This window comes from Hibiscus syriacus, unplaced genomic scaffold (genome assembly GCF_006381635.1).
Source record: "Hibiscus syriacus cultivar Baekdansim isolate YM2019G1 unplaced genomic scaffold, ASM638163v2 tig00110893_pilon, whole genome shotgun sequence".
Lineage (NCBI taxonomy): Eukaryota > Viridiplantae > Streptophyta > Magnoliopsida > Malvales > Malvaceae > Hibiscus > Hibiscus syriacus.
In genome coordinates this window covers 7,802,047-7,815,726 of record NW_024062901.1, presented here as the reverse complement: position 1 = coordinate 7,815,726, position 13,680 = coordinate 7,802,047, and the positions used below count along the sequence as shown (strand labels likewise).

General features: G+C 31.3%; 2 protein-coding genes across 2 annotated transcripts; one reads left to right on the top strand and one right to left on the bottom strand.

The window, feature by feature from the left end:
- The first annotated feature begins 5,585 nt into the window (after positions 1-5,585).
- LOC120145102 (exocyst complex component EXO70H1-like) lies at positions 5,586-7,659 on the top strand. The gene has a single exon (XM_039159000.1). It carries the CDS (start codon positions 5,628-5,630, stop codon positions 7,482-7,484), a length of 1,857 nt encoding a protein of 618 aa, XP_039014931.1. The 5' UTR covers positions 5,586-5,627; the 3' UTR covers positions 7,485-7,659.
- A 1,294-nt stretch (positions 7,660-8,953) lies between these two features.
- Positions 8,954-12,991, bottom strand: LOC120145673. The gene is made up of 5 exons (XM_039159448.1): positions 12,008-12,991; positions 11,850-11,911; positions 10,646-10,778; positions 9,970-10,144; positions 8,954-9,414 (listed from the first exon to the last, which is right to left on the bottom strand). The coding sequence occupies exons 1-5, from the start codon at positions 12,989-12,991 to the stop codon at positions 8,954-8,956; spliced, it is 1,815 nt and encodes a 604-aa protein (XP_039015379.1).
- Between the last annotated feature and the right edge of the window lie 689 nt (positions 12,992-13,680).

Here is a 13,680-nt window from a genome sequence, read left to right as displayed (position 1 = left end):
TGTTTGTTTGGCTGTAATTGGTTTTTTAGAATTTGAATTACTGAAAAATGAATTATATTTATGAAAAACGAATTACTGGAAAATGAATTACTGGAATTTGAATTCTGGAAAATGAATTACATTTATGGAAAACGTTTTCCGGAAAATATTTTCGTAAAATGAATTACATTTTTCTGAAAAAACATCTTAAAAATGTTTTATGATATTTGGAAGATATTATTTAAACCTTTTTTTCACTAGTTGATGAGTTTTTTAAAATTATTTATTACAAATATTAAATACAATAAATAATATTATTTATCATAAAATTAATATTAATATTAAATATTATTTTAAAATATTAAAATAATTTATTTATTATTAAATATTATTTTTATAATTTTATTAATAAAAATATTAATATTGGTATATTTTAGTGAAATAAAAATATTATAAATTATATTAATTATTTATTAAAGTAATAGTTTTATATTATATTTTAAAAATATTAATTAGTATATTTTAAATATCTTTATTAAAATATTATTATATTAATATTAAATATATAAATAATATTATTCATTATTAAATATATAAAAAAATTATTATATATTTATTAAAATAAAAATATAATATCTTATATTATTATAATATAATTGATTATTTTATTATAATATTAAAAATATAATATTATATTATTAGAAATATTAATAAATATATTTTAAATATGTTAATAATTAATATTTTGATGAAAATGATATTAAAATATTTTATTAATATTAAATTCATAAAATAAAATTATTTTGAGTATTTATTCTTTGAAGTGAAAAGTTCGAAAAATGACTTACGGGAAAATCAGACCGTAAGTCATTTTTCAGAAAACGTAAAGGAAATTCTGTTGACCAGGAAAATGAATTACGTTGACCAACCAGTTTTCCTCCAACCAAACACTGGAAAATGTTTTCTGGAAAACGAATTACGTGAAACAAACACGTGAAAACATTTTCTAGAAAACGAATTACATGAAACAAACACGAAATTTTGAGAAAACCAATTCAATTCCGTAATTCATTTTACGTAAAACAAACATACCCTAATAAGAAAACATGTATTTACTCTACACGGTACCTTGTGTTAGGAAATATAATTTTTAATTAAATTAAATTAAATAAGAAGGCGTAGATAACGAAACATGTCTTTCTAAAAAACAATTAAATTTAATTAATTTTTTATAAATTTATATTATTTTAATTAATTTCATTTTTACAATTAATATTCATTCTTTTTATGATTTAATAAACTCTTTTATTTCATAATATTAATTCATTTGAATAATTAGTGTTTACATAATTAGTATTTAAATAATTGATATTTAAATAATTTATAGTAAATAATTGATCATAAAATAATTCTTGTCAATGTGTATTTAAATTTATGTTTTGATAAATACTTAAAACAATTATATTATTTGAATAAAAATACAGTTTTTTTTACATTAGAATTATTGATATTTACAATAAAAATGAAAAAATATATCACATTATTAAAAAATAATCTCTCTGTGATTCACTTTTATAAAACGATTGACACTAATTACATGTTAGAATTTTTAATGTTAGATGATCATTAAGATGATTAATAATATTCTCGTCGTCACTCTAATTGACTAAGTATATTAATTTATTAATGTGTTTAAATCGTATGGTGATGGATGATGACCTGTGAAGAATAGCTACTGTATAAGCATTCAACAATATCATTTAAATAATACGATGTGACATAAATGATAATTAATATTGTATAATATATTCGAAATCTTTAGATAGAGTAAAATTGAAATGTTCTTTGGTTTTTATTTTTTTTATAAGAAAAAGTTTATGTCGGGTGGCTCCTCCAATTCAGGGTCAATGCATACCTAAGACTCGATTGGGATGTTCTTTGATTTTTATATTATTATATAATATACACTAATATTTATATGATAATTAATAATTTTTATAATGATGCCAATAATCTTTGGAATATGCGGTTAAAACTAAAAAGTTATCAATTGACACTCTCATTCCCTTTAGATTGTGGGTTTAATACCCATTAGGAGAAAAATTTCCTCTCCCCTAATAGGAATTGTTCAATAAATAAATAAACAATTTTATAACGGTTATATTAATAGGCTAATGATTTAAAATTGAAACATTTAAAATTTATTTTAAAATATAAGTTCTAACATTTAGAGAATGTATTATATTTTTTGAATAGTTTAAGGTAATTTTAAGGTAGTATATGTGTAAGATTTTTTTAATCATCGACAATGAGGATGGACCAAGGGAGTGCGCTCTAATCCCCTAAAAAAATTTAAATTCCCTTATACTTTAAGTATTTTTGTATTTTTTGGTTATTTAGTTTTACACCCCTAAAATTTTATTACTTCACCCCCTTAAACATTTTGATATAACTTCTTAAGTTTGTACCATTTAATATAGATTCATGTGTTCGTTTCTAAAACGTAACTACTCAAATTCAAGAATTAAAAAAATAACATTCCCTTTTGATATATATAAATAACTAAGAATATATTGGAAAAGTCACAACCTAACAGCAACGCGAAGCAAATATCCATGAAGGCAGTGTAATTTGATATTGAAACATCCTCTGGGTTCAATATGTTTCCGCATGTAATTTTCTTAAATTAAAATTATTAATAAATATAACGTACATAAAAATTATCATTTCAAACTCGGATCAAATAATTTCGGTAGTTAAATGAATAATTGTTGTTGTTTTTTTATAAAAAAATCGTGTTTTGATATGCTGTCTGCAGGGTGTTTAGAGATAGACTTATAGGGGACTGGTAGGATCGGTCCCAAATTTTTTTAAATTCTTATATATTTTAGATATTTTCTTTGTATTTTTTGTTGAAAATCTATTTCACCCTCTAAAATTTTAAAGTTCGTTTCCCCCTTTAAATTTTATATGTTTGTTCACTCTAACATAAAATCATACATCCGTCCCCAGCGATATTTGAACATTCATCGTCAAATAATTAAAAATCTTTCAAATAAATATTATCATATAATCATCTTATACTAATAAAAATATAACTCCAATATTGATTAATTCATAATCTTTTTTTTCATGTTATTTTATAAAGAAATACATATTTTTCACAGAAATAAAAAAAGTACATATTAAAATAATTATAAATTTATCATAAAAATTAATTAGCAGACAAACAAATTGAAATAATTCTGAACTTAGAATATGGAAGACATTACTAATAATATTCTTATCCAAACCTTGGACGAATGATGACCGCACGCACGAAACAAAAGCTGATTATTCAACATCCATTGTTAGATTTTATTATTAAATTAATTCAGACATTAGACAAAATGTTGTTTTTTGTCTATGTTTTGCGCAAATGGCCGCAAAAAGGTTATGTAAAAGCCGTCACCATGCAATTGTGGTCTGTTGTTGAATGCATCATCGTCAACAAAACATTGATTGCATGCAAATCTTTGTGGTGGAATTCGAAAACTTGTAGCCACCCCTCTCAATAACTTTCTTTTTTTTAAAAGAAAATCTATAAACTGTTTTTTTAGGTGAATACAGTGTAAGATTTTTTAAATTAGTTTAATTGGTGCATTTTTTTCAATATATATATTTTTAATAAATTTTAAATATAATCTTAATTTTACCTAGACGAGAGGGGAAGTAAAGACTCTAGGAAAAAGAAAAGAAGTGCTCTTAGTAATCTAGAATCTATGACATATGACAATATAAGAGAATAAAAATATGTAACTTGACTAACCGATCAAATGTGTTTGTTCTCTATCAGTAAGTTTTAACACACACTCTTTCAAAAAAAAAAGTTTTAATACACACATAGGGTTAGGATCAAATTACATAGTGTAAAACTAAAAAAGTTTTATATCTTTTTAAGATCGTTGGATGAGGAGGAATCAAAACCTGAAATTAACAGTAGAAAATAAGAATATATTCATGGGAAAAAACAAAAAAATAATCTCAATTTTTAATTTTCTCTCGTTTAATGATCAAGGTGTAAGTGAATCCTTTTATATATATAATATTTTAACCTACTGAAATCATCTATGAAGGGACTTGTTAAAGATTAATAGTCATTGACAAGGATCTTGATAGGACTATTAATGAATCTGGGAGATTTATCAGGATCAAGTCTATTAATTCACAATTGCATTTACACATTTCATTGACTTGTACATAATAATTTTGACCCTAGACTTGATACATGCACACAAAATGTATCGATATATAAACCCCACCGATAGACAACAGAAAGGACTCTCTCATTCTTGAGCTACTTCTTCTACTTTGAGATAATTCTATATAACTTTTCTACCATGTTAGTACCAATAATACTATCATTCGATTATTATTCGATCATGAACTACGACTTTTCATTTAAATTAGAAAAGATAAAATGACCACAGTTGACATAATTTGTTCAGTCAATAATATTTTCTATTTGAAAAAAAGAGGTAGAATTTTTATTTGCAACATTAAAGGTTTTATATCTATAAAAAGAAGATTTGACATTTGAATAATGTAGCTGTCTATATGAAACATGCAAATGAACATTCGCCGATTGCTTTAATTCTACAACAATAACCGGCCGCTATCAGCTTCTGGTGGTATCAAATACCACTACGCCTTTTACATTAAATAAATCAAATAAATAAACCGTGTGGACTGCATTACTTTCGCAGTCTTCTTACTTTAATTTTGAGTAAATTGCACACTTTTGTCACTCAACTATCAAATGTTTTTATTTTAATTATTTAAATTTAAAATTTAGAAAATGATCACAACAATTATATTCTATTCCCATTTTATCATATATTATCACTTAAGTTAGTGGCATATGTTCATATACTGTGCAACATATATCACAGTCTCATTGTTGAATGGAAATAAAACTCGAGCGTTGGAGATTCAGATCCTTAACAAAAATCCTTACCACATCAAATTATTTTGTGAATTTGCATCATTTTTTTAAAATTTCACAATACTTATATTTTAAGATGAAATTTATGCTTAAATAGAATTGAAAGTTTAATGTTAAGTCAAATATTAAGTTAGGCTTTCATGTATGTTTAGTTTTTTTTAATAGTCTGAGTTGATTATAAGATGATAATTATTTAAAATTTTTCTTTATTATTGATAACGCACATACACTTTATATATGCAATAACTCGAACTCATAACTTCTAGAGAGAACAACGCTCTCTTTTACCACTAAGATCACTCAACGAGTCTACAAATAATTCAAGTTGACATAATGATTAAGAGCAATAATGTATTGAGATGTATCACTAACATAATTTAACATGAGTAATCAAAATAAAATGAAAAACAACTTTTGTGGTCATTTAGAAGTAGTTTTAAATTTGTGGGCCAAAATAAATATTTTGGATAGTTGGATGATCAACTAAAGCAATTTACGCTTTAGTATTTTTGTCTTTAAACTCATCCTCAGTTCCTCGAGGCTTCCTGGCCATATCAATTCTCTATATATATACGCCCCCTCTTGGAATCAAAATCATAATTCTTTCTTCTTTGATATCAGTTTCTACGTATTCTGTGCTTTGTATTGCTGGAAAAAAAAAGGAATGAGGAGCATCTTCATGAAATCTCCATCTCCTACAAGGACCACTCCTTCTGGATCTCCACTTCACCATACTTTCACCGACTCACTCATGGAAGAAAACATCGAAGCTGCTGAAACCATCATCACTAAATGGGACTCCTTGTATGGCGACAATGATGCTCCCTACTGTAACATTGCTTCTCTTTTCTCTGAAAGTAACCGGGAAGAAGAAGCCAAACAGTATTTGAGTTCCATCAAGGGTTTGCAGAAAGCTATGCATTACTTGGCTTCACACCAATCCGATTCCGATCAACTCGTTCGAGCTCAAACGCTTATGCAAACCGCCATGAAACGCCTCGAGAGGGAGTTTCAGCAGATTTTGAAGTCCAGCAGGAATTACCTTGACCCTGAATCTGTCTCCACTCACTCCTCTTCTTCTAGACCGTCGGTTTCCAGGTCGAGCTTTTCAGATTTTGATGAAGATGATGATTCTGAGAACGAGACTGAGTCGATCCCCGAAGTGGAGCGAGTCTCGGCGGTTGCCATGGCGGATTTAAGAGCTATTGCGGAAGCCATGATTTCGGCTGGGTACGCTAAGGAGTGTTTCAAAATTTACAAAACTATTCGGAAATCGGTCGTTGATGAAGCTCTGTACAATCTCGGAGTTGAAAGGGCGTTGAGTTTTCAGCAGATTCAGAAGATGGAGTGGGAAGCTTTGGAGGCTAAGATTAAGAATTGGTTGAACGCTGTTAGGCCGTCGGTTAAAACGGTGTTTTATGGAGAGAGAATACTCTGTGATCAAGTTTTCGCGGTTTCGCCTGCCATCACGGAATCTTGTTTCACGTATATTCTAAGCGAAGGAGCTCTGGCTCTCTTTGGTTTCCCGGGAAATGTCGCCAAATGCAAGAGAACTCCCGAGAAAATGTTCCGTATCTTGGATTTATATGAGGCGGTTTCCGATCTTTGGTCCGAGATTGAATCAATCTTCAGCTTTGAATCAACGTCGATCGTCCGATCAGCCGCCGTTAACTCCTTGGTCAGGCTCGGCGATGCCGTTAGAACGATGTTAACGGACTTCGAAACCGCAATCCAAAAATATTCAACCAAAACCATGGTTCCCGGCGGCGGGATCCACCCTCTGACACGTTATGTAATGAACTACATCTCTTTCCTCGCCGACTACAGCGGAGTTCTCTCCGACATCGTCTTCGATTGGCCGTTATCGGTTCAATCACCGTTACCGGAGTCTTACTTCGTCAGCCCCGACAAGGACGAGAACATTTCGTCGCCGATTTCAGTCCGGTTAGCTTGGCTTATCCTCGTCATGCTATGTAAACTAGACGGTAAAGCCGAGATGTACAAAGATGTAGCGCTTTCTTATCTGTTCTTAGCTAATAATCTTCAGTACGTCATCAACAAAGTCCGGCGATCGAACCTGAAACTCCTCCTCGGCGACGATTGGGTGACGACGCACGAACAGAAAGTGAGAAAGTACGCTTCGAATTACGAGAGGATGGGATGGAGCAAAGTGATCGCCTCGCTGCCGGGAAATCCGACGGAGGAGATTCCAACCGACCAAGTGATCGATCATTTCAGAAAATTTAACTCGGCTTTCGAAGAAGCTTACAAGAAGCAGAGTTCTTGGATCGTAGCCGACCCGAAACTCCGAGATGATATAAAGATCTCGTTTGCTAGACGGATCGGTCCGGTCTATAAGGATTTTTTCGATAACTACGGTGGAGTTCAGCTGATGAATGAAATGTCGATTGTCAAATATACCCCTGATGAATTGGGGAATTACTGCTCTGATTTGTTCTTCGGGAGCGGAGGTTCAGGGAGTGTTTCGTCAAATTCGAGCCTAGGTGGCCGCAGTCTTTGATCTTGGACCGTTGAACTTGGCCACGTGCGGAATATAGACCCTTTTTGTGAAAAAGGAAATGTGGATAGCTATTAAAAAGACGTGCAGTGAGCTAATTAATTTAATCCACTATATGGCATGTAATCACATGTAGAATGCAGAATTCATTGATTTATTGTCTCATTTGTACTCTCAACTTTTTGTTTGTATTATTATACTCAATTCATGCTTTCAGATAACAATACTAACTAAAAAAATATAATTTATTCAAATTAATATTATTTTAATAAATTTAGTCAGTTTTTTAAAGGGTAGGAATGGTTGAAGATTATATATTGTTAATATAATCGTTAATGAATTTGTTATTTTTTCTTTACCAAAATTATATGATTTCTGTTGGTGAAGGACTCTAAATTTAATCATCTAATCAGATTGTGACATGTGTCAAAATATAAATAGAAGATATTTTTAATTTAATTATTTAATTTTTCATCAAATTAAATGGTGACATATAATGCGTGACCCACTAAGCTAGATGTTATATGATGACATAGATAAATGGATGATGATCGAAATACTATAACAAGTATGCTATGCCAAAGAAAATACTTTTCCACAGCTCTAAGGGGTACTGCCTATTAGCTAATAAACCTTTCCAATACTACCATCATACTTAGTTTCTTAGTCTAAGTCTTCATGATGTTTGATGCAAACAAGATCCATTTAAATGACAGGTTTGCAGGCATACACCAAGTTAGATATTGTAATAAATGACATAATAAAAATAGAGTTAAAAAGTATTAATTTTAATATTTTTTTTAATAATCTCATGCATATATTTTGAACTCAATTTATTTTTATTAATAAATATATGAAATTATTTGATAGAGTTAACAATAATTTATATATATAATCATTAAATTAAATTTTTTGATTTAAGTAATAATTTATTTTTACTAATAATTATATATATATAAATTTATTTATTTTTATTAGAAAATGAATGAAATTATTTTTTAAAATTATTTAATAAATTTAACAATAATTTATGTATATAATCATCAAATTAGAACTTTTAACTTGAAGTAATAATTTTAAAATTTTTATTAATAAATTCATATATATATTTTAACTCGAAATTGTTGAAATGTAATATAAGAAAATGGAAAAAATATTTTTCATATCCACACTTCACATAAACTTACAATATGTTCACATATATATACAAACATCCAATCTAACCACCCAACTAACTCAAAATTAGCTAACCCTATTCCCATATATAATGGGGTAAGGGGGAGGCAGGGTAGTAGGCTGCCCCCAACGTTAGGTTGAGAGCAGCTTCCGTGGAAGACCTCCGTTATGAATTGCCCTCAGTGGGACTCGATCCCACGACCACAAGGTTAAGAGCCTTGCACTCTAATAACTAACTCAAAATTGTTTCTAACTAATTAGTAACAGAAAACTAATTACAAACTCAACACTCCCCCTCAAGTTGGATGTTGAAAAACATTTTCAACTCCTAACTTGGATAGCATATAACTATGTCGCTGACTTCCCAAAGCCTTTGTCATGATGTCTGTAAGTTGTTCATGTGTTGAAACATGTTTTGTTTGAATCATCCCTTCCTGTATTTTTTCTCTCACAAAATGACAGTCGATTTCAATATGCTTTTTCCTTTCATGATACACAGGATTAGCAGCTATTTGAAGTGCAGCTCTGTTGTCACAATAAAGTTTTACAGGTTTCAGGCCTTTTATTCTAAACTCTGCAAGTAAGCTTTGTAACCATTCCATCTCAGAAGTAACTACTGACATAGCTCTATACTCTGCTTCTGCTGAAGATCTTGCTACAACATTTTGTTTCTTTGATTTCCATGAAATCATTGAGTCAACAATCTTAATGCTAAATCCTGTCACAGATTTTCTTATCATTGGGCATGATCCCCAATCTGAATCACAATAAGATAAAATTTGACAGCCTGAAGAGAATTTTCACAAGACTCTCTGTCCTGGTTTATTTCTTAACATGTTTAACTACTCTTAAGGCTGCCTCAATATGTGATCTCTTAGGTTGCTGCATGAATTGACTAAGAAAATTCACTGCATGTGTAATATCAGGCCTTGTATATGTCAAATAAATCAACCTCCCAATAAGTCTTTGATAAAATGACTTCTCAACTAGATTATATTCATCTTCATTATCTTACTGCACAATTTTATCATAATTCAAAGTAGTCAACTTCAGATTTTGTTCTAATGGAGTAGCAGCAGACTTGGCTTCCTCCAAACCAATATCTTTGATTAACTGAAGTGCATACTTCTTTTGATTCAAAAGTATGCCTTCCTTTGACCTCAATACCTCAATTCACAAGAAATACTTTAGCTCACCCAAATCCTTAATCTTAAAATGGCTATTCAATATTTTCTTTAATTCAATAATCAATTCATTACTATCACCTGTGATTACCAAATTATCAACATAGACTAATAACAAGGCATTTTACCTTGTTGCCTCTTGATGAACAAGGAGTAGTCATATTTGCTCTGAACATAGCCAATTGAAACCAATGCTTCTATTAGTTTCAGATTCCACTTCCTGGAGGCTTGCTTAAGATCATACAATGATTTTTGCAGTCTACACACAATCCTCTCCCCCTGACTGCAAAAACCCTCAGGTAGCTGCATATAGACTTCCTCATAAAGATCTCCTTGCAAAAAAGCATTGAATACATCCATTTGCAACAATGTCCAATTGAAGATAGAAGCAATGGCTAAAATGGTTCGAATGGTAACTATTTTGACCACATGAGAAAATGTATTAACAAAATTAATCCCCTCATGTTGATTACAACCTTTAGCAACCAAGTGAGCTTTATATCTCTCAACCTCACCTCATGTTTTCCCACTTACATCCAATAGGAACTTTTCCTGGTGGTAATGGAACAAGGGACCAAATTCTATTAGATTCCAATGCATGAATTTCCTCTTTCATTGCTTGAACCCAAAGTGGATTTTAAACAGCCTCAGAATGAGATTGAGGCTCAGAAATTTGAAAAAAATGAAAGATAAGAACACTTGAGTATGAATTGGTAAGTGAGAAAAAGAAAGAGAACTGAAATTTGAAGAAGAATATTGATAATAACATACAAAATTATTTAACCAAAAAGAAGGCTTAGATACTCTAGAGGACTTCCTAAAAGGGGCAGGTGCATTTATTGAAGCAGAAGACTGAACTGGAACTTGAGAAGTATGTTCAGCATCAACAGTAACCAACTCAGTAGGATCATTACGAAGTGAACCAGAATTTTGAGGACTTAGAGTGTTTAAGACCAAGAAATCATCATCAGGAACAAAATTAGTAGATGGGAAAAAACAGAATCAGAATTATAAAGGGAAGAAGATTGATGAAAAGGAAATTGATTTTCATGAAACTTAACATCCCTACTAATGAATAATTTTTTAGAATCAAGATTAAACAATAAGTAACCCTTTTGGGTTGGAGAGTATCCCAAAAAAACGGAAGCAAAGGCACGAGCATCAAATTTATCATGAGGATTAAGATTTATTGCAAAACATAAGCATCTAAACACTCTAAAATGGTCATAAGAAGGAGGTTTATGATATAATAGTTCAAAAGGGGTTTTCCAAGACAAGACTGAATAGGGCAACCTATTAATTATATAATATGCAACTAACACACATTCTCCTTAAAATTTAAAAGGAACTCGAGACTGAAAATGAAGAGCCCGAGCAACTTCTAAAAGATGCTTATGCTTACGTTCTGCAGCCCTATTCTGTTGAGGAGTTCGAACACAAGAACTTTGATGAATAATTCCCAAAGATTCAAACAAGGGAGAACATTCAGAGTTAAAAAAATTCACGACCATTATCACTACGAACAACTTTAATTGAGACAGAAAATTGATTTTGAACCATTAAGATAAAGGTTCGAAGACATGAAACAACATCATTCTTAAGCTTCAATAAGTACACCCAAGACATCCTAGTATAGTTATCTACAATGGTCAAGAAAAAACGTTAACCAGCATGAGTGGAAATTTGATAAGGCCTCCACAAATCAATGTGAATCAATGTGAAGGGAGTAGTAGTCCTAGAATTACTGACTGAAAATGAAAGACTAGACTGTCTAGCTAAAGGACATATAGAACAATTTTGAACAGATTCATGATGTAAATTCATATTATGAAACATAGGTAATTTTTTTAATTGAGAAGATGAAACATGTCTTAAATGAGCATGCCAAAGATTTGTTTTATTTGCATCAACAGATTTACAAGTATTTAGAAAAGTTTTAGAACTAACAAAAGGTTTACATGTAGAATATTGTAAGGCAGAAACAGAAAAAACAGAATTTAAGGGGGACCTGAGCATGTAAAGACCTCTAAACTCTTTACCAATCACCCTCATCATGCCATTGTAAAGATTCTGCAATATGCAAAGATCAGGATAGAACAAGACAACACATTTTAACTCATGAGCTAGTTTTGAAACAGAAATAAGATTGTGAGTAAAATGAGGCACATGTAGCACATTAGACAATTGAAGACCATTTGAAAACTTAACAAAACCTATGTGTGTGACAACAAAAGATTTGCCATTAGGCAGTTGAACATATCTAGGTGTGGATGTACAGGGCACAGGATTAATCATGCATTTAAGGTCTGACAGAATATGGTCAGTTGCTCCAGAATCCAGAATCCATTCAATTGAATCATGAGAAAGAGAGCAGAAAGTACCTGCCAAATTCATAGAGGAATATGGACTAGAATTCTGAGTTGAAGCCTGATTTAGAAGCCCCAAAAGCTGATGATATTGTTCAGATGTGAAGACTGGTGGAGATGGAGAAACTACCTCACGATCAGAATGAGCTACCATGGAAGCTTGGGAGCCCTTTTTCTTGTTGAACTTGAAGTCAGGTGGAAAACCAATAAGGCGATAGCAATTATACTTCTTATGGCCCTTCACTTTACAGTTATCACATGTTCCAGTGAACCTTCGACGATTGCCAAAAGCACTAGAGTACAATGTTGTAGATTCCATGAGAGGGATAACACCAGACAACTGAAGGCGATGGGATTCTTCCTGACTTATCATGGAGTAGGCATTGTTGACTGAAGGTAAGGGTTGCATCAACAATAATTGGCTTCGAATAGCAGTATACAAATCATTCAATCCCATTAAGAACTGGAACAATATTTGTTGAGAAACATGCCTTGAATTGGACTGAGCATTTTCACAGGTACAATTCGAATGAGGTACCAATGCATCATACTCGTCCCACAGAAGTTTCAACCGCGAGAAATACGGAGAAATGAAAAGCTCACCTTGAACCATCGTCGCAATCTCACGATGAAGGAAAAACACTCGGGAACCATCGACCTTATCGAAGCGTTCCTTGAGATCTGCCCAAACTAACGCTGCGCTGGAGGCAAAGACGATTCTAGCAGACAATTCCTTGCTCACCGAATTAATGATCCATGAAAGTACAAGGGGGTTGAAAATCATCGCGGTAACAAAATCCATCGATGAACCCTAATTTATTCTTGGCGAGAAGGGTGATTCGCATTGATCGACTCCAGATGGTGTAGTTATCTAGCCCAGACAGTTGATGCAAGATCACAATCGTTCCCGGAGTATCCGAAGGATGGAGACACAACGAGTGATTGAAATCAACGAGCTTGGATTCCGTCATCGGAACTGTCGTTGGTGGCATCGTAACAGTTTCGTTGATGGTGCAAACCAAGCTGCTTCAGGAATGTGGAATGAAAGGAAAAGAGAACAAGCCCAAGAAGTAAAACGCCCAGTAGAATCGAATTAGCCTGATACCATGTTGAAATATAATATAAGAAAATGGAAAAATTATTTTTCATATCCAAACTTCACATAAACTTACAATCTGTTCACATATATATACAAACATCCAATCTAACCACTTAACTAACTCAAAACTGTTTCTAACTAATTAGTAACAGAAAACTAATTACAAACTCAACAGAAATTATTTGAAAAAACCTAAATTGTTTGATTAATTTAACAATAATATATATATATATATAATCATTAAATTATTTAAAAAAACTTAAATTCTTAGATAAATTTAACAATAATTCTGTAACACCAAAGAAACTTTTCTTCTAAGCCTGCTCCGCACGTCTGTACGTTCAAATATGAAGAAAAAACGGGAAGGATGTATA